Source organism: Carassius auratus, chromosome 19, assembly GCF_003368295.1.
Source record: "Carassius auratus strain Wakin chromosome 19, ASM336829v1, whole genome shotgun sequence".
NCBI lineage: Eukaryota > Metazoa > Chordata > Actinopteri > Cypriniformes > Cyprinidae > Carassius > Carassius auratus.
Window position 1 is genome coordinate 1,840,111 of NC_039261.1, and position 27,783 is coordinate 1,867,893.

The following is a 27,783-nucleotide window of genomic DNA, read 5'->3' on the forward strand; positions in this document are numbered from 1 at the left end:
TAATTTACATAATCTCATGGATGTAACAGTAAATCTGTTCAGCTCACAGATCAAGACTAAGCTCTAATGCAAGCAGCACTTTCACAAATGCTTTTAGGTCAATAAAATCATTACAAAACACTTACAATCATTTAAGGGATTTGATAACACTGTAAAATAATGTCTAATTTGTTAAGATTAGCAAATGCATTGATAACACTTTATAATAACTGCACTCATTAGTAAATAGTCAGTTCATGCTTCATAAAGCCTTGTCCCAATATTAATAGTCAGTAGTAAGCAGTTTATAAATACAGCTATAAATAGCTTGTTCTTGGTTTATAAGCACATTTATTAAAAAGGAGAGTAAAGGGTCAGTTATCTTCCTATGAAAAAAATAAATAAAAAATAAACAAACAACAACACTGATTGATACAGAACTCATAAATGTTATTGTGGATTTATGATAAACTCAGCCTGTAAATGAATTCATTCTCCTCCAAGAAGACACAAGTAGTTCACACCAAACTGTTTTAACATGAAGCCATATACGGAAGATGTTAAATTGCGAATGGGTTTAGGATACCTTAAATGGTGTGGCCATAGCGATTTATTAAAGTAACATAAAAAAAATACAATAGTAATTTTACTATATCTTTAAAATTTTTAATTCCAACTCTTCATAATTTTTTATATACGTAGAAGTCATCATTTGAAGGAAGCACAGTAAGTTTCATAGCTTTATCATTTTCAAGAGCCAGCATAAATTTAAAACTATCATAACATATAAATCAAGCTTGCAATTCTTAGTACCAATAATGGCCACCAGATGGAGCTATAGGATTACTTTTAAATAATTATTGTAGAAACAAGTATGATTTAAATCATTTATAGAAATCTTTCAAAGAAAAATAATATGAATTTTATGTATTTTACTGATAAAATGACATTCACTTAATTAGAATAACAAGCTGAAGTATTGTGAACTGTATATTAAGAATAATTCTTTATAGGCTTTATGGACAGATACGTTTTGAGTGACTTGAAGGATCAGCACCACATCCTCTTTTACCAGTTTAAAGAATGTATCTTACAGTACAGGTGCGGATGAATTTTGAATGGCTTGAATTGTTTTGTCGTGGTGATTTTTTAAAATATTAGTAAAAAAGTAACCAGTAAATGTCTTTTATTTTTTTAAGTGCAGCTTCTAAACACTTAAAAAAAATTTACACATAGAAGACAAGTCATTCTGAGGAAATATGCATAGTTTCATGACTATACAACACTATATGGATGATAGAAAATTAAAAAAATATCATACATCTGATGTCACTCTGTCCCTCTGTCACTGTGGGTAATGTGTGTGTGTGTGTGTGTGTGTGTGTGTGTTAAGTGAATTAGTTGTGAAACTATCAGGGAGCATTTAGTCTCCAGTGCCAACATTTTACAGAACTGCCACTTTCCTGGAGTCTCAGAATTACAATGTGTCAGGTTCTGAGAAATCAAAGATTCCAAAAAATGATTTAATTAGAATACCATGAAGTATTGTGAAATACTACATATTAAGACTTTATATATAGGCTTTATGAACAGATTAGAGTGACTCGTGAAGGACCAGCACCACCTCCTCTTATCCGATGGTTTGAGGAATATATTTTCCTGAATCCGGGGTTAAGATTTAGGAGCTCATTTTTATTCCACCTCCTTTCCTGAAAGTCTGTCTTGCAGAATTTACTAAAAATTAATCTTCACATTAATTCCTAATTATTTTGTAATTATTTTTGTCAGTTCTTCTTGACCTGTTTTTTTTTTTCTTCTTCTTTTCTGACCTCATGACCTAGTCAGCATTTTTGTACAATGGTCAAATCTTAACTTATCCATTTCTGTATTGCATTTGTGTTTGATATTTCTCATGGGTATTTCATAATTTTCGACTTTGAGTTAAAAACGTTTGAGTTAAAACTCTTTTTTAGCGCATTTCATCTGTAAAAGAAAACATGCCTAATGATTCTGCACATGAATATAAGGAGTTTTTCTCTTCCAGCTTTCCTGGAATATTGTATAGCACTCATAAATGATTAAATAAAAAATAATGGTAGTTATTAAGATTGATATGGCTTGGAATTGGTAAAATGTGCTTGGAAAAAAAATCACAATAAAACAATGTTTTAATGTTTAAGTTTGGAATATTAAATGACATGAATGAATGCTATATAAATATTGTTCATGTTAACATAATGTTTATAAATGAAATCTTATTGTAAAGTGTTACTAAATATATATATATATATATATATATATATATATATATATATATATATATATATATATATATATATATTGTTCTGTGAATGTGATTTTAAAGTCTAGATGATTCGGATTAACCCTTTAACCGCCATACGCTTTAAAACCTCACTGCCAGAGGGATATTGTGAATGCATGTGCCCGCTGGGCACAGTTTACCTGATGCCACCGGGGTGGCGATGGCATTGGTGGCTTGAGCCCGCCATCGCTGCTTGCAGCTATATTTATTATTATTCTTCTTCTTCTTCTTCTTCTTCTCCCGAATGAATCGCATTTTTGAGGGCTTTAACATGCTCAAAAAGTCATGAAACTTTGCACACTCGTCAAACCTGGTGAAAATTTTCGTCTGATATAGGATTCAGAAGAGGGTGTGGCAAAATGGCTCGACAGCGCCACCTATACCAAGAAAATCAACAGCCTTCCAGCTATGTTTGACGTACATGCACGAAAATTGGCACACATATGTAACACACCAATACCTACAAAAAAGACTCTTGGAGCGAAATTCTAAACCCAACAGGAAGTCGGTTATTTTTAATATTATGAGCATATTTTGTGTAATTTTGGTCATTTCCATGTGTTGTATTTTAACGAACTCCTCCTAGAGAGTTCTTCAAATCAACACCAAATTTGGTATGCCTAATCTAAAGGCCTTTGCGATGTTAAATTGCGAAGATCCTGACTTTTCGTTGAAGGGCGTGTCCGTGGCGGCCTGGCGAATTTCGATGATTCGCCATGAAAAATGAAGTTGCTATAACTCACACATACAATGACCAATCTGCCCCAAACTTCACATGTTTGATGAGACTCCGAACCTGAACAGATTGACATGCCCATATTCAGTTATAGTCATAGCGCCACCTATTGGCAACAGGAAGTGACATATTTTACGCTGCGACGAACTACTCCTAGAAATTTTATGACATCAATGTCTTTTTTGTGGTCAGTCTAATCTAAAGGCCTGTGCGATGTTCAGTTGTGAAGATCTTGAGTTTTCGTTAAAAGGCTTGTTCATGGCGCCGCGACGAAGTTCGATGTCTCGCCATGCGAATAAAAGATGTTATAACTCAGGCATAAGATGTCCGATCTTCCCCAAACTTCACATGTGTGATAAGAGTCCTGGCCTGAACAGATCTTCAGGCCAATATTCCACCGGGTGTGGCAGAATGGCTCTATAGCGCCACCTATACACTTTCAACGGAGTGCGCCTCGAGCTATGTTTCACGTACATGTACAAAAATTGGTACACACATGTAACACTCCAATACCTACAAAAAAGTCTCTTGGTACGAAATCCGGATCCCAACAGGAAGTCGGTTATTTTGAATTTTCCCTTCAAAATTGCTGTTGTTTTTGCCATTTTCAGGGGTTGTACTTTAACGAACTCCTCCTAGAGATTTATTCAGATCAACACCAAACTTGGTCAGTGTAATCTAAAGCCCTTTGCGATAATAAATTGCGAAGGACTTGAGGTTTCGTTAAAGGGCGGGTCCATGGCGGCCTGACAAATTTCGATGTTTCGCCATGAAAAAGGAAGTTGCTGTAACTCAGACATACAATGTCCAATCTGCCCCAAGCTTCACATGTTGGATAAGACTCTTGACCTGAACAGATCTACATGCCAATATTCAGTTATAGTCATAGCGCCACCTATTGGCAACAGGAAGTTACATATTTTACACTGCGACAAACTACTCCTAGAAATTTTATGACATCAATGTCTTTTTTGTGGTCCGTCTAATCTAAAGACCTGTGTGATGTTTAGTTGTGAAGATCTTGAGTTTTTGTTAAAAGGTGTGTCCATGGCGCCGTGATGAAGTTCAATGTCTCGCCATGGGAATAAAAGATGTTATAACTCAGGCATAAAATGTCCGATCTTGCCCAAACTTCACTTGTGTGATAAGGGTCCTGGCCTGGACAGATCTGAAGGCCAATATTCCATCGAGTGTGGCAAAATGGCTCAATAGCGCCACCTATACACTTTCAACGGAGTGCGTATACACTTTAAACGGAGTGCGCCTTGAGCTATGTTTCACGTACATGTACAAAAATCGGTACACACATGTAACACACCAATATCTACGAAAAAGTCTCTTGGTACGAAGTCCGAATCCCACCAGGAAGTCAGTTATTTGGAATTTTCTCTGCAAAATTAGTGTTGTTTTGGCCATTTTCAGGGGTTGTACTTTAACGAACTCCTCCTAGATATTTATTCAGATCAACACCAAACTTGGTCAGTGTAATCTAAAGCCTTTTGCGATCTTAAATTGCGAAGATCTTGAGGTTTCGTTAAAGGGCGTGTCCATGGCGGCCTGACAAATTTCATTGTTTCGCCATGAAATAGGATGTTGTTGTAACTCAGGCATAAAATGTCCAATCCTCCCCAAACCTCACATGTTCGATAAAAGTCCTGCCCTGAACACATCTGAAGGCCAATTTTCCATTATAATGATAGCGCCACCTGCTGGCAACAGGAAGATTGGCACATATATGGAATAAACATTGATATATTCTACTTATATTTATGAGTTTAAACGCATATTTCTCACCGTTCACCTATTAACTAAAGCCACTCGCTGCCGGTGAGCCCGGGTGCGAGGGCCCGTTCATCGCTGCTTGCAGCTTTAATTTATTTATTGTATTGGAATCAAAACTGAGGATTAATCTGCTCAATAAGCAGAATCTGAATTGATCATTCAAATGATACCCAACCCTTCTTGCTGCTTGTTGTGGTTTGTTGATTAAAGCCAGATTCAGATGACTAGAAGAGATGGGGTTTGTACTTATTTTATTTTCTGGTCATTTGTTGCACGTGGTTGAGATTGAGCTTCTCTGTATTTTCCTGAACTTGGTTTGTAGTGACTCATTTCTTGATTGGATCAAACCGTTATTTCTTCTTGTTTGACAGTGATGTAATCCTGAATGAGAAGAGCGCCAGCTGCTTTCTCCACTTGGCTGCTCCAGACACACACAGATAACAGCAGCTGATGACCGCAGGAGAGTTCACACACTGAAGGTACTGCTGCTGCGGTCCATTACTCAGATCTAAATGATTCCTGCTTTAATGTGTGAAGAGCGAGACTAGAGTCACACCCTGATGCTGCTCGTGGTCCTGGTGTGCTATAGTCCTCGCAGAGTAACTCTCTGCTTATTCATTGGCTGCTGCTTTCTGTTGCCCAGCCAATCACCAGCTCAGAAACATGCATCATCTCATACAAACACAGGCTGATGTCTAACAGCTGTTCTTTATTGTCTCAGGGATCATCAAACCACTGAAGATGAGCTGGAAAGTGTGAAGCCCAACTGTTGAACATCTGTTGTTTTAGAAGCATGAATAAATCATGATATAACTGAAATGTTTAATGGAATATACACACAGCTATTGTGTGCTGTGCAGGTGTGGTTTAAGCTGTACTCCCTCTTGTAATATACTGGAGGCAACAGCACAACAGGCCCATTATCATGTGTTAGGATATATTTGTGTGTGTATAATTACTCCGTGCAACAACAAGAGGTATTTTAGCAATGTTTAAAAACATCATACATGTAAGCGCTATCTTAGCATTGCATGTTCACAGGGTGGTGTTGTTTTTCGTTTGTACTGAAAGGTTTGTGAAGTTTAAGTCATTTTTATAAAATGTGAAATGTGGTATAGAAAAAGCCCATTTTTGTATCTGGTATTTTCCTAATAAAAAATAAATTGATTTTTTTAATCAAACTAAGGCGTCTACTCCAGCATGTTTAAGAAAAGATTAGCTCATTGTCTGTACCACTGCATTAACTTTTGTTCTTGTTTAATAAGAACAGCATTTATATACAAAATGTCAATATAACATCCACTTACTAATCAGAAACTGAAGTTAGCTCACAGCAGAATTGTCCTGTGTAGGGTCGCAGGTGAGGACACCCCTGGACAGACCGATGACCCATCTGTCTCACACCTGTGGGCAGTTTCTGAATGTGTCCAAACAAAACTGAGTTTTTGTAGAGGAAGGCATTTATTTTCTTTTAAATGAATCATGTAAAACTAAACCGCTCCTGATAGAAACCACAAGAGCAAACAATGTTTTTTATTTATTTTTAATGTCAATACAGTTGAGGGAAAAACACAATATACTAAAAAATGATTGTACATGACTAGCTTTAATAGCAGAATATACCCAGAGAAGCCATGAAACGACACGTCTTCTAAACTCTTGAGACCTCGAGGTCCCCCGTCCCGATCAAACACACATGAGCTAGCGGACCTGAGCAGAAGTGTTCAGGACTGCTGTAAAGACCCGTGTGTTTGGGCAGTATTAAAACCCCCTGGATTGGAACAGGAGTAAATAAAACTATTTTCAAGGCCATTTATTATAATACTCTCATAATGTGTGTCCATTATCCAAATCTAAAGGAACCTGTATAAAACAGCTAAGAAATTAAAGCATAAGAGAAACATATGGACAGTTGCAGCCCTTAAAACTCAGGCTAAAGGGAACACAAGAAAAGGCGAGAGGTAAAGAAAGTGAATGATTATGCGGTGATTGTAGGAGAATATCTTTAATAGTTGGGTTTCTTGTTGATGAGCAGGCAAAGGGAGGACAGCGCCGCCCCGAGTTTGGAGGCTTCGCTGCAGGCGGTGGGCAGCAGGGTGTAGTCGGTCAAGCGCTGGAAAGCCTGAAACAGAAGATGCAAACGCTATCAAGAAAACAGGTTTCTGTTACTTCTAGAAACACAGCTGTCAGCTGAAGCCAATGGGACAATCAACCGTGAGATCTGCATTTACTCAAATACTTTGACAGGAAAGGCAAGTCCGTAGACATCCCACTAACTAGAAGTAGCTTTTCAACTACGCTTCAGTTAACTCATTGTGTGCATGCATTATTCTTAGGCGAGTTGATATTCTGATCATATTTTTACCAAGCACAATTTTCCAATGCCAAATCAACATCAATTTTAATAACTTCAATCAGTTGTGTATTATAAGTGATATGTGACCCTGGACCAAAATAGAAATAAAAGCTGAATAAATCATCTCTCCATTGATGTGTGGTTTGTTCGGAGAACAATATCTGTCTGAGACACAACTCTTTGAAAATCTGGAATGTGAGGGAGCAAAAAAATCTAAATATTGAGAAAATCATCTTTAAAGTTGTTCAAATTAAGTTCTTATCAATGCTTATTTCTAATAAAAGATTAAGTTTATAAATTTATGGTAAGAAATATACAAAATATCCTCATAAAGCATGATCTTTACTCCTAATACAATTTACAATATCCTAATGATTTTTGGCAGAATAGAAAAATGTATAATTTTGACCCATACAATGTATTTTTGGCTATTGCTAAAACTATACCCCAAACACTTAAAGGATTATTTCACCGAAAATTGAATATTATGTCATTAATAACTCACCCTCATGTCGTTCCAAACCCGTGAGACCTCAGTTTATCTTCTGAACACAGTTTAAGATATTTTAGATTTAGTCCGAGAGCTCTCAGTCCCTCCATTGAAGCTGTGTGTACGGTCTACTGTCCATGTCCAGAAAGAGTCAGTTTGTTGTTCGTTATCTGGCTCGGTGTTCATCTTCAGTTCTCTCTTCACAGCAGTTCAGTCAGTCTACTGTTTGAGTGGATGAATTACTCCGGGATATTAGTTTGTTTGAACTCAGAGGGAGTGTCAGCCACATTAAACAAGTTAACAGTTTAAGTCATTTGTGGATTAATGTGTATTGGAGACGCGAACCATTTAGAAACTATTCAGTTTGATTTGGTGGACTGTTTCAAAAAGATCCGGTTACATCGAATGATTCGTTCACGAACCGGACATCCAGACTGCTTTGTTTTGAACTCTCTCTCACAACAGACACGGAAGAGAAGACAATGCTGAATAAAGTCGTAGTTTTTGCTATTTTTGGACCAAAATGTATTTTCGATGCTTCAGAATATTCTAACGGACCCTCTGATGTCACATGGACTACTTTGATGATGTTTTTCTTACCTTTCTGGACATGGACAGTATACCGTACACACAGCTTCAATGGAGGGACTGAGAGCTCTCGGACTAAATCTAAAATATCTTAAACTGTGTTCTGAAGATAAACGGAGGTCTCACTGGTTTGGAACGACATGAGGGGGAGTTATTGATTACATAATTTTGATTATTGAGTGAACTAACCCTTTAAGACAGCTTTTGTGCTCCATGGTCACATACAGTATATATTTGCCTATGAAGGTTGAAAGTGAAAAACACCTTGTATTCAGGTGTGAATAATTATTAAGCAGGGTCTCTTTTACAGATAAAATGAGCCGAAAATAGATACACATCAGATGGTAAAGTAAGAAAAAATGTAATGCCACGAGATATGTTCAAAACAAATGCAATACTGGAATTTGTAGAGTTAAGGCATGACCTCAGAAAACAGAGAAAAAAATCAACTAATAATAATAATTATGCACACACTGTAATGACTGTAACTTACTGATAGGAAGTAGAATGTCTTAAAGAACAGCGTTTATTTGAAATGAATCTTCTGGAACATAAATGCCTTTAGTGTCACTTTTGATCATTTTCATTTGTCCTTGTTAAATAAAAGTGTGTTTTTTAATGGTACTTTTGAATGGTAACATAGTATGCTTTCCACCAAAAATATGTTACACTGAAATCACAGAGGGATGACATAATGCCAACGAGAGCTGCTGATTATGGTCTGTTTTACTGTGCACGCTCTGTTACTCACGGGAACACTGTTGGGACACTCCTCGGCCGTGGGGTGCAGGAGGAAGTCCACTTTAGCAGGACCTCTGATGTAAACGCAGTTAGCAGCCACATCCTCGGGCACAGTCAAGATCTCGTAGTGATGGTCAGTCAGCTGCTCCATCATCTGAAACCACAAGCACTCCTCAGAAAAGCCGTCCGTCACGAAGCGACTGTGTCAGGTATTTGACATGCACACACACTCACTCGGAGGGTCTTCTTGGCCCCGTCGCTGCTGCTGATGATGATGGTGTCAGGGCCGCCCATGGAGCAGATGTTCTTCAGACGAGAGCCTCCACACACCGGCACGGTGGACACCGCAAAGTCCTGAACACACGCCGCACCACAGCACCGTTAGCTGCCTTGAGCTGGCATCTCCTCTCATTATTAGTGCAAACCCCAAGTACTGAATCTTAGCATCCCATGCTGCGTTGTTTTACTCTATGTTGTTATACTCTGGCAGTAATCCACTTTACGCATACTATAAGTGAGTCTGACTCTGTGTCAGCTGACTCTCATTAGAGTATCAGTAGATGATCAAGGTTAGGGAGAATAATAGTAGAATGCACTTGCAAAGAGGAGACCATCCAAATAAAGAGTTTGTGATACTAATGACTGTGAGCTGACATTCTTACGATGAGTGGACTACTGCAATAAAGAGTTAAAGAGCAAGAATTCAATTCAAAGCTAAAAGAAATTAAACTCATTAAACAATAATGACGCTACCCCTGAATCAACAACAGAACTAACAGATATTGCTCCAAGTGTGACTGCATCATATAATAATTGCTGTTAATAATCTTCATCGTCTGGGTGACTATGTCTTGTATTAATTTTTCTAAAAATCCTGTCATACGTGCAAAAACTGACAGTCACCACTTATAAGCTACTACTAATATTGTAGAACGTAATATTTTTGTGAAGTTGCGCTATACAAATAAACTTGAACTGAATTGACGATGATGAGCTAAGTGTCTGCTAAATTATTAAATGCAAGTATAAAATAATTGTTGTGGGGTGAACACATGTATGTAGAGCCTACAAAATCTTAAATCAATTGACAAACTGTAAAATATAACGTAAAATTAAATAAAATACGAGTTGAAAGAGCTTTAAGTAGTTGGTGTAAAAATCAGGACCCTATGAAGTGTTTTCAATTTTCCAAGTTTCCTTTTGTTTTTCCTGACTCGGTTTAAATGGTTAAATGACATTTTTATTAACCAAAAACCATGTCTAATTGATTTAAATAATGAAAGTTAAAAACACTTTACTAAAAGTCTAACAAAGATCAAATTTTTAGGGCTCTTTTCAAATACTTTTTTTTAAAATTATTATTATGATTAAATTCAGTTTTTCTATTTTGTTAACAGATTCTGTGTTTCCCAGTTCAACCGAATCACGACACTCACCTTGAAGGTGTCGGCCAAAACCTCTGCCCCACGGTGATTGGTGTGTTTGGAAATCCCCACGAAGAACTCTTTTCCAGTGAAGAGGACATCACTTCCTTCCAGAGTGGCTCCAGCAGACCGGCCCTCCTCGTCGCCCATCTCCAGCACCGTCAGCTTGAGCTCGTTCAGGACGCGCCGCACGGCCTCCGCCTGTGAAGACACAGCTCTGAGCCCCAGTCACGTCTGAGTGTCCCGCAGCCCCGCGAGCGGCCCTTACCTCCGCGCGCCTCTGCTGCTTGAGGGGTCGGGTGATGAGCGCCGTGTCGCCCTGGATCACAGCCACGTCTTCGATCCTCCAGCTCTCGGGCAGCTCGGACACTGCTGGGATCTCGATCAGCTGCAGCCCCACCTTCTGTCTCAGAGCACCCGTCAGCACCCCCATCTGACGCTGGGCCTTGGCCAGGTCCGTCTGAAGCCCTTCACCACCCTCCGCCAACTTCCCAAAGGATTCTGGGATACCTCTGACCACAGCATGCGTGAAGCAGCCGTACGGATAGATGTTGGCCATGACGGCGTGTATATGAATGGTATATTTGTGTAGGCTCAACTGTGTGTGTGTGTGTGTGTGTGTGTGTGTGTGTGTGTGTGTGTGTAGGTTTGAAGTCTATGAAGGACAGTCTTGGAGTGGAAGTGATTGGAAACTTTTGGCAACAGCAACTGGATCAGCAAATCATTCCTGATGTCTCTGAATCCCCAGGGAAGAAACCTCCAGGAGCATCATCCCTTTAATACTGCCTGAGACAGAGAAAATACAAAATTGAGAGAGAGAGAGAGAGAACAAAAAACATTTTAAAGAGCTATAGACCAAACCAAATCATATGTGAATCTTTGGGTCTCGGAAACCTCTAGATCTAAAGTCAAACTAATCAACTCGATGCCACTTGAGAGCTAAATTAAAAACCTTCAGCGGATCATATAATTAATAAATAATGTATTTTACCTGGACTTTAAAGCGGACTCAAAGATCTTCTGATGTTCCACATTTATCAAGTTAGCAGCTTTAAACCATTCAACTACACTGTACAAATAATTTAACGGTTTTTGTTTGTTTTTTAACCTTGTATATGTTTAAAAAAAGTTAAACAGCTCTGTCAGTGGATTATGCACATTAAATGTTGTCAACTGAACTTCGAGTAAATGGTATGGAGAATATTTTGGCATAACTTACGTGTGACAAATTATGTAACGTGTGTGTGTGTATAACTTATATATATCCCAACAACAACAACAGAATGTGGGAGAATTCCTGGTATCATTTCAGATCACTCATACTTTAGTTCTGTTCAACAACAAACAGTTTAGGAAATAATCTGTATTTTAAAATAATTTACAAATCATATAAAAGTTACTGCGGATAAGAGCACAACTGTATCCACATTGCTCAGGGAAAACAAAACGGCTGAATCTGGAAGTGTAGAGTATTACCAGTAAATATTTCCTACTGTAACGTTAGTTTCCAAACAGACGAGAACACCCTAGGAACAACACGTTTGTTTGGGTAACTATGCTAATAACATCTCTACAGTCGATGTCGGTGTTTACAGAGCAGCAGCACACAAACCTAACGGTCAAACTTCCAGAAAACACCAATTCATCGCACTTTTCCCGAGATTCAAAGACACTAATGTTTGTGTGAAGTGAAGTGGTCGATGAACTACACAAAAGCGGTTCAACAGTTGTCAAAAGTGTCTCGCTGCCAAAGTTGACGCCCTGAACTCTAGAACCCAAAATCCTACCTTATGACACGATGAAACGCGTTAACTCGGGTTGTTTCTGTGCACGCGCTGAGCAGTTTTGGCCGCCTCGCACAAACACACACCGTTATTCTCTTCTTTCTCTCTCTCTCTCTCTCTCTCTTTCCCTTCCCCCTCAGTCCGTCCATCCATCCATCCTGTCCAGTCCCTGTGCTTCCCTCCTGTCTGACCATACGCGATCCTTGGATCTACTCATCGCGAAATAAAGGTGATTGATTGACTTTGTTCACTCGGAGCAGATGTCAGGGACGCGCACTTACACTGGTTTTTCACTGGTTTAGTAACATCAGCCTACCTCTGAGTCAAAGTGACACATCGCTTCTAGAAATCTGCCCAACTCTGATCCACATTAAAGTCATTCCCGACCATCTTTCAGGATCCTCCACTCACCAGCCCTGTTGTTTACAGCCACACCCCCAGCGCTCCCGGACTGGAAACTTAAAGATGGGGGAAGTATGGAGGCACACTCTTTTATTCATGTTAAATACTGAGTGTTCAGCGGATTCTGAGCTGTGACACAGTTAAGCAGCCCTCGTCTGTGTTCTGTTGTCTGCAGCTGTTCCCTAATCCACTCTTTTAATATGTAGGTCAGGTTTAGCTGTGTCCTCGGCCTCATAAATGTGTTGTTTTGCTGTTATGGGCTGGTGTGGTGGGGTGACCTCAGACCCTCAGGAGGATTTGGTGGAATGCTTTCCTATGAAATCATTTTCTGTTTGTCTGTTTTAGTTAAATGCATCTTTCTGGTGCATTTCATGGGCACAATTAAGAGATCATACCTCCTTCAATAATAAAACTGGTTTTAATTCTACAAAGCTGATTTTTCTCACTAAAAACCCAATGTTGTAGGACACTTTTGTTTTGATGATTGCAAATGATTGCACAGACACTATTTAAACTGAACTGAGATGACGTCACTGAATTCTGCTTTTTTTCTGCTTCATCAATCCTCATACATGGAATGGGTGGATTTTAAGAAATAGTAAAGTTTTTTAGACCACATGAAATGCATATATGGGTTCTGTGGCTATTAGTTCCCGTGTACATCTACGCTGATAAAAATGCTTTTAGCAGATAACACATTTCAATGTGATGATACACAGCATTTCTCATGTATCATGTTCTCTCCCTGAAATCTTCTACAATGCTCTCTCATGTTCACTCATGCACTTGCGGGTGTGTCCAAATTTGTACAATAAAAAGTTCTCACAAAGGAATATCACTCCCACAAGCAGCAACCTTGCTTCATGGCTGTGAAGTAAACCAAATCCTATATAATTAATTCTTAGTCCTTCAGTGTCGCACCCTTTCAGAGGAAATGCATTTCTCTCATTGTTAACCCAGCAGGATCAGATCAGAGTCTGAGAAGGAAAACATCCTCAGTGTGCAGCGCTGGAGATCTGAACACCCTGCAGTAAACCGAAGACCTGTTGAGGTGATTTTAATGAAACGAGTCAGTCACTGAAAGAGCTGTATTATACACAACAGTGAGCTCTGGTGCTGATACGGTCCGATAGCACCGGGACTGTGCTGTTTGTATCACTCCATGTTTTATGTTTGCACATTTCAGACAGGAAGATGGTGATTTTGGAGATTCAGGTGATTTTTTCTGCTAGTTGCATCATTGTGCCAGGAGGTGGCATCTAGTGACTGAAGGTCCATTAACACCATAACAATTACTACAGTGTTAACCATATAGTTTTAAAAATCTTTCTTAATTTAAAAGAAGAGGCCACACCACAACTATAATGATAAATGCACATAGGAACAATATAATTGCATTCACTTTTAAAACAATATTTTTTCACCCCAGCTAATGAATGATAAAAACATTGATGAGAATCAGTTAATCAGAATCCATCCTGCTTTAATGAGCTTGAGGAGAATAGCTTTCAATAAAGCATGTTCTATGCATGTTTAAGCTGTTCTGACACGCTTGTGGTGTGTCACTGAGACACTTTGCCATATTTTGTTTCTCTCATCACTAACTTGTTTATTGGATTGCTAAAGCAATACACGAGCAGGCCGTGCTGTGGCTCTGGTTGTGAGGTATGCTAATAATGCTATCTCAACAGCGGTTCATGAGCACTGTTTCCTGCGGATCATTTAAAAACATCTGACCACAGTGTTCTGGACACCAGCACTTTAATGATTCTGCCTGTGATTTAAGCTTAAGACCATGATTTGTCTGTAGTAGTACCACAGTGAGTGTAGTTTGTTTTTAGGATCTGAAGGAGCTGACGTGATACCTGTGTAAGGCCACTGATCCACAGACAGCTCAAGATGACACGGCCATGACTGCAGAGGAAAGGAGAACAGATCGAGACAAAGACTAGCAGAGGATAGACGGGATTAAAGAACAGACCATCTGTCCATCCCTCGTTTCTGAAGCTAAACCAGCTTCGTATGCACAGCCTCACGAAAGCCACACAGGCATGTCCTCTTTGGCTGCACATGTATGTGCAGGACTCTGTTGGGAGTGAGCCGTCAGTCCAGTAGAGACACTGAAATATCTCCATGCTCTGTCTGAGTATGCATTGCTGTGTGTGTGTGTGTGTGTGTGTGTGTGTGTGTGCCTTAATGCCATAATCAGTAGTAAACCGTTTATCGTGACTGTGTGTCACGCTTGTGTCACAAGGTTGCTGTCATTTGATTTCCCTGCTGCTCTGCATGCCTGTAATTTGGTACAAACAGGCTATGCATTTGTTCTTTGTTGTGCTCAGAAACACACATATACACTCCTTCTTAAAATATAGTAGTGGCACCACCAGATCAGAACAATTACAAAAGAAGATGTTCTGTGTTTTCTTACGGTCAGTTCACACTGCACTGACAGACGCAGACGTCTGCTGGGCTTTGTCTGATCTGCATTTGTTTTCATTGATTGATCATGTTCAGTCTGTGTTTGTGGGGACTTGGATCTGTGTCTGTCAGTGCAGTGTGTATTGGCCTATAACCGATGTCCTGACTTCAGTTTAGCTCTATTCACCAAATCTAATCAAACTCTCAGGGTGGAGTCCAAAGCCCTCCACAATCTATTCAGCTCTAGACAACAGCAAACTAAAAAATGTGGGAGTTTCATAGTCATTTAGATTCGGACTCCATTATACTCAGTATTACATGCCTGGGATTAGGAACGGGAATCTTCTCAATTTGATCTGGGAGACTCTTCTGTCTTTTTGGTGATCAGAGGAGACCATCATGATGAAATCTAACGGATCTCTCCTCATCCTCATCGGCTGTCTGCCTTTAGCAGGTAAGTATTCATCTGAACATGGAGATTAGAATTCATTCAACCAAAGACACTTGTGTTTCGAATCATTTTTATGTCGCCTCACTGAAGACATGTGCTTGGTTGGAGCAGTGCTGAATGTCTCTTGCTTTAAGCTGGAGCTGTTCTCTGAGTATAAAAGCATCACTTCAATGTTTCTGCCATTCAAGGCCTAATGAAAGAGAGTACAGACTAAGATTTGCATATATTCCTAACTTCATCAATATCTTCTTAGTTGAATCATCCACAACTCTATCCCATAACAACTGCTAAAGATTGCATGTGGCTATTCAGATCTAGTGTCCTCTAGAATCTCCTCTGCTTTGACTCTCAACTCGGTGTCAGGAGAAACCTCTGAATTGAACTAAAAGAGCATGGGTGAGGAAGGGTGAACGGGATCAGTTGCATAAATTTAGAGCCTGATTTTCTAACAGCCTTTGCCAGTGCAAACCCTCTTCGCCGTAAAAAAATAAAATAAAATACTGTCAGGATTTACTAAAGATGTGTAGTGAAAAATATGCAATGCAAAGGCCATGTAGACATCTGTGTGGCTGACCCATGGATATGCATTTGAAGAAGTGGCCCATTCAGACGCCCTTTCAGAGAGTATTTACAGGAATCACACAACCTGATTATCTATGGTTGGCAGAAGTTAATTCACTGGTATTTGCTCCATTATTCACCAGCCCAAATCCTGCGTTAACCCATGGCTGTGATTGTTGATGCCAGAAGGAGGCTCCACAGAGGACAGAGACATGATAGAAGGGAGATAATGAATTTATTCGGAGTGCAAGAGGAAGACATTATCTGAACATATAATTACACAAATCTTATGCAAATGCTCTTTGTTTTGCATTGGTCTTTATGGAAATGATATCCGTGTTCTCAGTAAGTAACCCGCAGGACTTTCCACTCCCGCCAGCGCTTTTATCAGACTGTGTTCTCACGCTAATTTGCCTTTTTGTTTTGAGTAAATCAAGTCCTATAGTCTCTATGTTAAGATTTTCTTAAGAAGTAGTGTTACCAACTCGCAGTTCACCAAGGGGTAGTGAGTCTTATTATTCAGATGACACAAGTGAAAGTTTTTAGGGAACCAACGTCAATTGACCAGTTTAAAGGGGTCATGAACTGAGAAAACAAAATTCCCTTCATCTTTTATAAGAGGTCAATGTACTATTAAAACATCCTTTTCGTTTCAGAAGTCGAAAAATGTTGCAAAACACAAGTGATCACTATGGCTTTACCTGTTAATCAGTTTGTTTGATAGGAATATTTATGCATTTTTGACCTAATTCACAGCAGCGTCCATCAGTGAAGGATGAAGGCTGTCAATCATACACTATTAGCCAATCACAACACTTCAGAGTCTACAATCCTCCATGACTATTCAAACACAGCGTCTGATGAGGGTTAAAACAGGACAGAAAATAGACTACTACTTCTTAATTATGTTTTTTATGTAAAAATGTGATAACATTATAAGTGGACATCAGAGAACAGTACACAAATAAAAACAGAGGCAGTTCACGACCCCTTTAAAGAAAAAACATTAGAGGACTAGTCAAAGCGTTTTATGAATCCGATGCTGATTCTGAAAGATTCACTGACTGTCGTCCCTCTCTTGCAGTGTTGTCCTTGACATGCTACACATGCATGTTTCCAGCCATCTCTCCTCTGGACTGTCTGAAGTTCCCCCAGGAGTGTCCCGTGGGCCAGCGATGTCTTGCCAGCACAGCTGTAGGAGTTAAAGGTCACCTGAACCGAACACTGCACTGTTCTGCTGACTGAAACAAAACAGCACAAGAATGAATCGGCAGTCTGTGGGAATGTGGGATCCTGATTTGATTTTTTTTCCCACACCATCACACACACATGATACTTACATCTCGTGTGTGTGTGTGTGATGTAAGGTGTGGGAAAGTAGGAGTGGAGGTGTATTCTGAGTAGGAGTTAGAGGACTTGGTTGGACGTGGACTTGTTTCTAAGGCGAGTTCTGTCCTCGTGAGTGAGTAACAGGGTGTTCCCTAATAAAGCTGACTGGACCGGATTCTGCAAACCTGATGTAACACTGCGTCACAAGTTTAGTTTTGCAAGCAGGGTCTTTACTATCAACAAAGTTGAGTACATCTTGTCACTTTATTGCCAATTAAATAGATGATCAGTAAAATATGTGAAATGATAAGCGACAGGTGATTTATTTGTGGCAGGAAAACCTGTGGCTGCTGAAGGCACAATAACAGTCCAGCATGATGCATGTTGTAGCTTGTTCAAATAATCATACAGCAGTTTTTTTTCATGTCCTGTTGACATTTTCTTGATAATAACCGAGTCAAGTGATTTGCAAAACACCTGTAATCTGTGAACTTCTGGACGCTGTCTCTGTTTACACATACACTTTTCTTACCTAAATTCACAGATTTACTCGATGCTCAGGGGACAAAGTAGATTAGTTGTAAAAAAAATTACCTGTGTGACATTTAACAGGCAAGCAACACTGAAGACGTTAATTTCAGCATCAAAACAAACGTGTACAAGATCTGAAATTAGGTCATAAGTATTGTAATAAAATGTACTTCAGAATTTATGTCAAATCCATTTATGAAGCAAATAACATTAAAAGGTAAATGTGTGGTGGTGGAAAGAGTTTAGTTCTGCTCTGGCTGTATAATCACAACATGAGTCTGAATAGTCGCTCGGTGAAGTCAGACGGTAGTTTACTCTGATTTCACTCGAGAAGCATTTGGAAACTACATCATGAGTAGTTCTCACTTGCATGTGGCATTCAGCTTCATGTCTGCTCCAATATTTCTGCAGGACCTCTTGCAGTTTTTATTGATTTTTTTGGTAACTTTGTTGGTGCAAAACCAGATCATCAGTGATGTTAATATTATCATGTGCTAACTGTTGTGAATGGCACACTGTGATCCTCGTCCCTTGACTGAGATGTGATGTTTGTGTGTGTCCAGGGTCAGTGTCCATTGTCCTGTACGAGCGGAGCTGTGCCCTGCCCTCACAGTGTGACCAGAGCGGAGAGAAACAGGCCGCAGGAATAAAGTTCAACTACACCAATGAGTGCTGTGACACGGATCTCTGCAACACTGCTGCACCCATCAGCTCCCCCCGCTGGACCGGAGCAGTGCTGCACCTCTGTGGTCTGGCTCTCCTGCTCCAGCTGGGATGAGCAGCTCTGGCTCTCACACGAGGTGCTACGACACCATCAGCAAAGGATGACGTTCAGAAACACCACCACATACCAACACCGTCGGTTTAAAACCAATGCATCCACTCAAATTTGACATGCACACAAGACTGAAACTGTAAGTCCATCTACGCACTTTCTTGCAAACGCCTTGCTTGAAGGGAAGTGCCTGCAACCACACACACACACACACACACACACACACACACACACACACACACACACACACACACACACACACTGAGTCAAGACTCATGAGAATGAGTCATGCATGCTCAAAATACTGAAACTCTTCTTCTAAATATAAAACCCACACAACTGCTAAATCTAACAGTTTGCTTAATTTTTGCTGTAAATACTAATGACAGTAACTTTTTTTGTCATTTTTATTGATTCTAGAAACATTAATGCATATTTTTCATACGGACAGACTGTGTTCCAGAGGCTGTAGAGCACATAACTATATTTTTGAAACTTATTTTTCAAGTATTTTTTTTACTCTTTGAATTAATCTAACAATATATATTATATTAAACCTGATCTAAACATGAAGGCTCAAGAAAAAATGTACTCAGCATTTATTTTTATTTGAACTTTATTATAAACTGTATTGCTGAATAACAATGTTAGAAATGCAGGAAGAAAGTGACTTTGTTGTAACATCCCTCTAATCAATAAAATCCTAACTAATCAATATCTGGCCTGATGTTGTGTTGTCCATCTGAGTGAGAGAGAGATCTGGAAAGGACCAGTGTTTCAGAGGAAGTGAGAACAGAAGTGCACGGGAGAGGACTGGGGATAAAGCATGATACTGCATAGAGAAATATTGTGTTAAGGTCATCTTAGAAACAGGCCGAATCAGCTTAAAAAGGCAGCAGTTGTTGCTGTCACTCGTTTCCTATTTTTTCAGAAGACAATAAATGTGCATGTTTTTCATAACTCTCCCCAGACAATAAATACGAGTTTTCTCAATGTGGAAGTTTCAGTCATAATTAGAGATGGAAGAATATTCTAGTGACTCAAATTTGAAATACATCAGATCATATAGCAACGAGATGAGACGACTGGGATTTTTACTTCTCACATATAAACCAGTATAAACCTTTACACAGGATTCATTTGGGCTACTTTTATGATAACTTCATGATTTTGTAACGTCATATATGGAATGTAAAAGCAGCTTAAAACAGTTTCTGAAATGTTCGTGACCAAAGCAGCTGTGAGCAAAAAGCTGTCATTACAGAGCGGCAGAGCGAGAGGGAGGGACAGCAATGGGAGGAATGAGGCAACAACTTCCTGTCTGTAACGGCTAGCAATGCACTCGTCCAGAACCCACTGAAAAACACCCACTATTAGTAAGCTGAAACATTTGATGATTATTGTACTGTATGTGTTCAGCTGCTTTAAGGAAATATGAACTATAATGCTGCCTTCACACGCTATTGGAAATATGATCATGCGCACTTCTTAAGTTTGATTACGAGCTTGTTGTGTTCAGGTGCTTTGTTGTCAAGAATTGAGGATGCCATTGTTAATAACCACATTCACAACAAAAGCATTATGTAGACAAGTTAAGGTTGCTTTCAGACTGAAATGGACATAGTTTCCCACCGTATAGTTTTACTGCACCTAGATATTCTATTCTATTCTATTCTATTCTATTCTGGAATATTGGTGAAACGCATGCTATTTTCGCTGTGTATAAAAAATAGAATATGCTTTAAAGGATTATTAATATTTAGATAAGCTACTACTTTAATGACAAGGCAATGAAGCTGTTGCAGGTAAATCTACTAATAAAGCACACACAGCCCAAATCCTTCTCCTATCCGACATGATTAAAGTTTGAGGCCCGTCCATCTCGGGTATTTGGGTATCAGAATAATTGAATTCATGTGCTCTCTTTTTCTATGAAACTCATATTTGCCATAATTCAGAGAGCATGTGAAGGCAGTACGATTTAGACCAGGTTTAGTTGAAAAGTGAGACCTCATGAGGAACATACAAGTGAAACACTGGGACAATCTGGAAGGAGTGTGTGTGTGTGTGTGAGTGTGTGTGTGTGTTCTTCTATTTGAGCGCCTTCACGACGGAGGAGTAGGCCACGTGTATCTCCTCATCGCTGGGACAGGTGGAGGAGAACTCCTCTCGGGCATACGCCGCGTCCAGGTACCGCCACAGAGACGTCAGCGAGCGAGGGATGGAGAACCCTCGAAACTTCAGACACACCACCTGAGAGCCAGGAAAGAGAAGATCAGCCGCGTTCCTCGGCTCTTCTGCTAAAGCATCGCTCGGTCTGACTCACTTTGACGATGTGCAGCTTGGGCAGCAGGTTACAGTCGGCCAGAGTAAGCTCCTGACCGTCCAGGAAGGGCCGGGAGGAAGTGACATCATCATCAGCGCTGTTCTCATCGATCTCGTCCGGCAGAGGAGAGCTCAGGTAGTCATCCAGCTTCTTCAGGGCCTTCAGTAAACCCTTCTCCAGATCTGAGCGAGCAAACGGTTCACACAGCTTCGTTTAGTCAAGAACCCACAACATGACCTGACAGGCGCAATTTCCTGTGATGATGGATTTCCTGTTTGAGTAGGGGCTTGTCCTATTTTTAAAAAGCCTGTAAAACCATAATTTTCTATGCTGGTGGCCTGTTCACACCAACATGGATCTGATATTCACAAAGATTTATCCGTTTAGACCAATGTGGACGAAAATGTGATGCAACACAATCAATCAGTTACAAAACTCATTCAAACAGTTTCTCTCTGTTGTTTCACTCACAATACACTTCATGTTTCATTGACTCCATTTATATTCATGTGAATTGGCGAGAACAAATATGAACCGAGCTGTGAATCCACAACACTTGAAGACAAGTGACCGACACAGTATCAACATGTCATTCTGTCACATCTTAGCTGAATATAATAATGCATTGTTGGAGTAAAACTGAGTAGACTGAATGTTTGTATTATATGTTGAATTATGGATTTAAAAAGGAGACTGCAGGACCTATGAAAAACAGGATTTTCAGACCTTGCATACATGTGCTCTCGAGACCTCAGGCCACTTTACAGTAGTTTTCACAAATCTAAAAGCATGCAAACACTCACTGTCGTTCATCTGCGGGTTTGAGTTCTTGATGTAGGCAGAGAACTTGGAGAACACGTCCAGACCCGCGGTGTTCGACTCAGGGTTGCGAGCTGCCAGCCGAGGGTATCTGTGGTGGATAGAGGGATGAAGAGGATATGGCAAACCAACAGCGTGAAGACACAAACAACGGCAGATAGCACATGTGTGGATGAAGAGAGTTACTTAGGAGGGCAGAGGTTTTCCTCCAGGAACTCTTCGATCTTGTTGGTGTCCGTCTTCACCTCGGTGCCGTACAGCAGGAAAGGAGGCTGAGCGCCAGGAGCCAGATCTTTGAGAATGTCTGGCTTCCTGCTCACAACACAGAGAAAGAGGAGTAGCACATCACCGGTTTACAGACGCTACTCAGGACCACCGGTTTCTCTTTGGAATACAGTGTCAATACAATGTTGCACAGAACTGGAGTACAGGTTTACTTGAATGTGACTGCATTAGATGCATGAATGCACAGACCCCCCACCTCTTCATGTCCACGGTGGTCACATTAAAGGTCACGCCCTTCAGCCACAGGACCATGAAGAGCCGCTGAGAGAACGGGCAGTTCCCAATGCTCTGACCATCACTTCCTGCCTACACACACAACAGAGGATCACTTTAAAACACATCACATGGGTAACACCTGTTTAAACACCTGAGGCCGTATATAAAGTATATATAAATAAATCGGATTCCTTCATGAGGAAGGATAAGTTACCCAGAAACTGAAGTACTGACAAATAAACATAGAACTAAACATTTCATCTATACCACGCAAAATGTTATTTTAACAAAATAAGAGGGATGGTTTATAAGCTTGTTTCTTCACAGTGTTTATCATTATCTGCATGATCCATGTTTTGTGTGAGTTTCTTGTTTGTCTGGAGGCGTCCAGTTCTCCGGGTGCTGCACACTCTTTGGTTTTCCAGCATCTTCTGTGTATTCGAACCCTTCGCAGCTGTGACTGTAGTATCTGAGATCCGTCTATACACACCGAGGACAGCTGAGGGGCTCCAACGCAAATACCACAAAATATGCAAAGATTCATGCTCAGATAGAACACATTATGCATTAGGAGCAGGGGTGTAAACTTCTGAAAATGATGAAGATGTGCACATTTTTCTGATGTTGTATAAAGTTCATGTTCTTTTTATTATTATTATTATGATTTAGGGGGTTTTCTAGCACCCATATTTTTTCTCCCCATCAGATCTATCAGACAGAACTGCTACGAATGAGACTGCACTCAGATCTACTGTCCACACAGTTTAAATGAGAGATATGGGGTGATATATATTGTGACCTGGAGGGTGTTCAGGTAAAGCGCAGCAGCTGTGCTCTTTAAAACACTGGATCTTAAAGCACTATAGAGGAACCGCCACATTTTAGTTATAAATGCTAAATAAAAACCTGCTCTTATCAAGCCACTTCATCGGGACTTATCATCTGAATAATGAAATTTAACAGATTATTTTGTAAAACAATTTTTAAATACATGGTAGCAACTTATAGTATACTTTATGTTGAACACTGTTTTCTCTCAACAAAAACTGAAGAGCACATTAAGCTATATTGGGAAGTCAAAGAGTTTTATGCAAATTACACAAATTTTGTGGTATTATTTTGCTATGGCCCCAAAACAGATTTAACGTTTTAAAACAAAGAAGTAAAGTGTAGTTGACTTTTTAAACCTAACGCAAGCTCTTGACGTTTCACCATCTTGCCGTGGTGGAAACAGCTTAGGCCCACACGAGATGTGATAGGAGATGTGCACCGCAGATCAGTTGTGATGTTGTGCTACTCTCTGACTCTTTATACATGTGACACGTCTGTCCTCACGAGAGTGAACTCTTCCAGAATCCAGAGCTATGAGGGGTCACCAAAGGCTTTGATATATAAATGATCTTTGCATTGAGCAGATCTCAAGCCAGTTGAACATCTTTATGGGAGATTATGGACTGAGTTAGACCGTGCTCTTCAGTACCATCATCATCATCAAACACAGACGCAGACCTCGTGGAAGAACAGCACTGAAGCTGTGCCAGCGACACGTGGAGGTCATCGCCCGAAAGATGCTTTCAGTCAATCTGTGTTGTTGTATAAAGTGCTATATAAATAAAGATGACTTGATGGAAATGTTATTATTACTAATAACATTCATATGTATTTTGGAGTAAATATTATCTATTTTATATTTTTAGGGTGACAATTTCCCATCAGTCCAGGGATGCAAATTAGCCTTCTGGCACAATGTACTAGTATTATTAATGTGCATTGACCCTGTCAAATAAACCTGAAATAATAAAATAAACAACAACATCATCAACAAAAATAAATAAATGAATGAATATATAAATCTGTTGAGTTTTTCATAGGCAGTTTAAAACTATATTTAGAAAGGAAAACCACTGTTAATATATTTTTCTTTTCTTTTTTTCATAAAACACATTGGTGATTTCATATCACTATTAAAAAAAGCTTATTAGGTTATACGCTCGCGATTTTGTCATGTTTGAGCCAATCAATACATGGACATGTTATTAGGTGAGTAACGCATTGTTTATTAGACTGAGGTTAGTTCCCGGATGGACAGCAGCAGCAGCAGTGGTCCAGACACTCACCTTCACGAACAGCTCCACCTCAGGTCTGTCTTCACTCATGCTGGACTCACTCCGAGCTACAGCTTCACCGACGAGCGCCTTCTCTTCCTCCGAGCGCACTTCCGCTGGACCCTCAACACTCAAACTGTGTGCAGCTTTACCCCCTCGAGCTATGGATTTCGAATTTGGAGAAAGTCCAAACAAACGCCGCTAAGAAGTGTCTGAATATCCGAGTATCTTATAAACTGTATGAATGTCTGCTGTTCGCGTTAAGTATCGAAATCAATAACGCCTACTGCAAGATCAGCCTTACTTCCTCTCTCTCTCTCTCTCTCTCTCTCTCTCTCTCTCTCTCTCTCTCTCTCCCTCTCTCTCTCTCTCTCTCTCTCTCTCAGTTCCTGATTTGAACTTCCTCTAACTTGTAACCATATTATAACTGTTGTGTGATGCTACAGCGCTCAGCTTCTTTTGTTCCGTCTGCGCTATTTTTAACCCGCTACATCAAACGTTTGCAAACAAATTAGTCAGCTGATCAATAAGCATAAAGACACTCGTGTATTGCATATTTTATGAGAACTGAATTTTTAAATTAATTTTAAGTAGTTTAAAATAATTTAGTACATTTAACTTATTATTTTACTTTAACCTAATTGTAATGTCTATTTAGTTTTAATTTTAAGTAACTATTTCGATCAAATGGCATCCCGAGCTGGGACAGTAGGTCTGTCTGAGGTACTCCAGGACAGGTTTGAGAACCACTGCTTTAACTGTTTCTGGCTTAAAGAGACAGTATCACTTCAACAGCCAACGTCATTCTGACACCTAGTGGAAGAAAACTCAAACATGATCATTTCAAATGAGTACATTATCAATCTAACCCTAACCCTAATTAGGCAATATTAGAATGATGAGTCAAATAATAATATAATATAAAAAAATAAAATACTATATAAATATATATATATATATATATACACACTCCTGTTCTCCACTGCACACTGGACAAGCAAAAGACACACATAGTGTTTGACATTTTTCACATCTGTGTGTAGTTTGGCATGTATGTGGTTAATTATTTTATGTTTGTGTGTAGAGTTACTACGCAAAGAAAAATAAATAAATAAATAATTATACATTTTTAGAAAAGTTTAAACAGTTTTCATAGTAAGTGTTTACTATTGCAATATGTGTGTGACATTTTGTATGTTTTGTGGTTTTGTGTGTACAGTTTGAGAAATGGAGTTTCAAAAACGGTGTCTAAGCATTTAAAAATCAAAAGAAAGAAATGTAAGATTGTCACGGTTTGATGTGATATAAGCTAAGCAGTTGTTAAGTTTAATCACCGCTGTTAGCGACATCAGATTCATCTCAAAGACAGAGAAAAGCTTCATCTTCTCTCCCTGACTGCAATTCTCTGTTCCTTTATTTTCCTGTTTTTCTCTCAATGTTTTCTTCTGTTTTTTCTCAAATGTATCCCCTCGAGTGGTTATGTGTCGTGTATCAAGACGGCTGTCTCCTGGAAGAGTGTATCCATGAATTCCTCTCCTGCTCTGAGCAGACTTCCCTTGTCCGGTGGAGCACTGTTTCCGGGGTGGTTTGGATGAGGACGCCACTGCCCACATAGCAAACGGACTTGGCTCACATGTGGCCTGAAGGTGGCACTGCTGGCCTCCTGTCGGCAATGGCATGTACCCTTTCAGCCCAAGGACCGCACGCCCGGCGGGGATCCAGCAAACAACACCAGGGCCGATAGCTGATGGGAGGAGTGTGGCCCAGGTCAGGCTAAGATCTGGCAGCATATCATGTGACCCATGATAAACAAGATAAATACTATATTGCATGATAATGGTTAAATGATCACATACATTTTAATGAAGTGTAGTATTGCTAAAATGTAGTCTTTGAAATGGCAAGTCAAAACAGAATGAAACATTTCATTTAAAAATTGAGCAAATCAGTCAAGTGCATTAAATTATAATTTTATTACATTTTATATTATTATTCTTGGTACAAATAATCTTAGAATCCTTACATGAAAACAAAGAGAGAGAGAGTAGTTATCATGTAATATTTATTTGGTTTACTATGGGACACACACTGATCTATAATAGAGAGTGGATCAGGATAGTATTTTCAGCATTTAACAACTTAAATCATGCCCTGCTCCTCACACTACTATTATATTCTGCCAGAGAGGACTGATACTGCAGTGCATCGTCATTTGGACTAGTGTGGTACTGCTCTTTTCACATCTGTAATACATTCTTATGATTGAGTTACATGATGTGTCTATCTGTTACGTTTCTCTTACAGACTGTATACTTTATACACTCACTCTTTATTGGTTGATTTGTTCTTTATAAAAATAAATGGAAAACCCAATGCAATATCTTTTTTTATTGCACAGTTACATGATGTGTGGGTTTTAAGTCTGATTTTCTATTCAGTTTAATGTACTTTATTGGCATAGTTTGTGTCTACATTAAAGCATGTCACAAAATGAATTGCGATCATAGCAATATACATGGTAATAATATGAAATATTAACATTTCTCATCATGTCATGTATATATAAAGTGTATCCTGATCTCAGTTTAGCCTTCGGTATGGTTTGTCAACCTCCTCTTCTACTAGGGTGACCAACCGTCCAGCGTTAGCGTTTGAAGCCCAATTCATGCGTCCCACAAATTGAGACTGGGTCACGCATAATCAAAGCTTGCTCAAAAAGAGTTGGTCGCTCTATATCCTCGAGCCCCAGGCAGCCAAACGAACATTACTTGAGAGTTCAGCCCGCTACTGTTGCCACACACACCCCTCAGTTGAACTGCTGACTAGGCTGTTGTCATGACAGTGCACGCACGTGCATACCAGACACACTGGGAAGGAACTTTAGATGCACGCTTTACGATTCGAAAAATGGAGAAAGAGACTCTGAGGCACCACCATCATCAATTAAAAAAGAGAAGGTGTGTCCTGTTTCAAACTGTTTGTTTTTTCTCATGCGCCTTCCTTTACTAACATGCGAGTTCACCATCCTTCCTCCTCATGAACCTCTGGAGTTGTGAGTTTAGACTTTGTTTTAACTGTTCCTGTGGTGTTGAGCAACTACAATTCATTTTAATCCTATAAGTTTATATTATAATTTATTTAAAGTGAATAAATTGTAATAAAAATAAATAAAATTAAATAGCTAAAGTAAATCATAAGTGGAAGTGCATCTGTTGATTCTGTCATATGAGCATACATCAGCAGTTACACGTTTAGGGGAATAGGGCATTATTAATATACCATGTAAGGTGGTATGTGCTAGAAATGGGTAAACCACTATCAGTGAGTCTGTCCATGGGGTGGTGGCACCACCGCGCAAACAG

The 27,783-nt window shown here is 39.5% G+C and overlaps 3 protein-coding genes, 1 long non-coding RNA gene and 1 other non-coding gene across 10 annotated transcripts; 3 read left to right on the plus strand and 2 right to left on the minus strand.

The window, feature by feature from the left end:
- Nucleotides 1–4,916: 4,916 nt before the first annotated feature.
- LOC113119124 (uncharacterized) lies at nucleotides 4,917–6,001 on the plus strand. Its single transcript, XR_003294419.1, has 2 exons — nucleotides 4,917–5,299; nucleotides 5,542–6,001. It is a non-coding gene; the product is annotated as an uncharacterized LOC113119124 (long non-coding RNA).
- LOC113120324 (small nucleolar RNA SNORA3/SNORA45 family) lies at nucleotides 5,358–5,487 on the plus strand. Its single transcript, XR_003294598.1, has one exon. It is a non-coding gene; the product is annotated as a small nucleolar RNA SNORA3/SNORA45 family (small nucleolar RNA).
- A 339-nt stretch (nucleotides 6,002–6,340) lies between the features above and the next one.
- ddah2 (DDAH family member 2, ADMA-independent) lies at nucleotides 6,341–12,750 on the minus strand. Of its 4 annotated transcripts, none has more exons than XM_026288346.1 (6): nucleotides 12,615–12,750; nucleotides 10,688–11,205; nucleotides 10,432–10,620; nucleotides 9,230–9,349; nucleotides 9,006–9,149; nucleotides 6,341–6,942 (listed from the first exon to the last, which is right to left on the minus strand). In XM_026288346.1, the coding sequence occupies exons 2-6, from the start codon at nucleotides 10,976–10,978 to the stop codon at nucleotides 6,826–6,828; spliced, it is 861 nt and encodes a 286-aa protein (XP_026144131.1). In that variant the 5' UTR covers nucleotides 10,979–11,205; nucleotides 12,615–12,750; the 3' UTR covers nucleotides 6,341–6,825. The 4 variants fall into 4 exon arrangements, with proteins under 4 accessions (XP_026144131.1, XP_026144128.1, XP_026144127.1 ...); XM_026288343.1 differs by having other exon boundaries at nucleotides 12,520–12,650; XM_026288342.1 differs by lacking the exon at nucleotides 12,615–12,750 and adding an exon at nucleotides 12,207–12,445.
- Nucleotides 11,554–18,917, plus strand: LOC113119121 (lymphocyte antigen 6B). Of its 2 annotated transcripts, none has more exons than XM_026288349.1 (3): nucleotides 11,554–11,610; nucleotides 17,120–17,242; nucleotides 18,459–18,917. In XM_026288349.1, the coding sequence occupies exons 1-3, from the start codon at nucleotides 11,583–11,585 to the stop codon at nucleotides 18,671–18,673; spliced, it is 366 nt and encodes a 121-aa protein (XP_026144134.1). In that variant the 5' UTR covers nucleotides 11,554–11,582; the 3' UTR covers nucleotides 18,674–18,917. The 2 variants fall into 2 exon arrangements, with proteins under 2 accessions (XP_026144134.1, XP_026144133.1); XM_026288348.1 differs by lacking the exon at nucleotides 11,554–11,610 and adding an exon at nucleotides 15,053–15,477.
- A 351-nt stretch (nucleotides 18,918–19,268) lies between these two features.
- On the minus strand, nucleotides 19,269–24,752 carry LOC113119120 (chloride intracellular channel protein 1-like). Of its 2 annotated transcripts, XR_003294418.1 has the most exons (7): nucleotides 24,434–24,752; nucleotides 22,297–22,406; nucleotides 22,002–22,127; nucleotides 21,800–21,906; nucleotides 20,997–21,178; nucleotides 20,569–20,923; nucleotides 19,269–20,513 (listed from the first exon to the last, which is right to left on the minus strand). XR_003294418.1 is itself a non-coding variant. In XM_026288347.1 (6 exons), exons 1-6 carry the CDS (start codon nucleotides 24,470–24,472, stop codon nucleotides 20,762–20,764), a joined length of 726 nt encoding a protein of 241 aa, XP_026144132.1. In that variant the 5' UTR covers nucleotides 24,473–24,752; the 3' UTR covers nucleotides 20,548–20,761. The 2 variants fall into 2 exon arrangements, 1 of the variants encoding a protein (XP_026144132.1); XM_026288347.1 differs by lacking the exon at nucleotides 19,269–20,513 and having other exon boundaries at nucleotides 20,548–20,923.
- Between the last annotated feature and the right edge of the window lie 3,031 nt (nucleotides 24,753–27,783).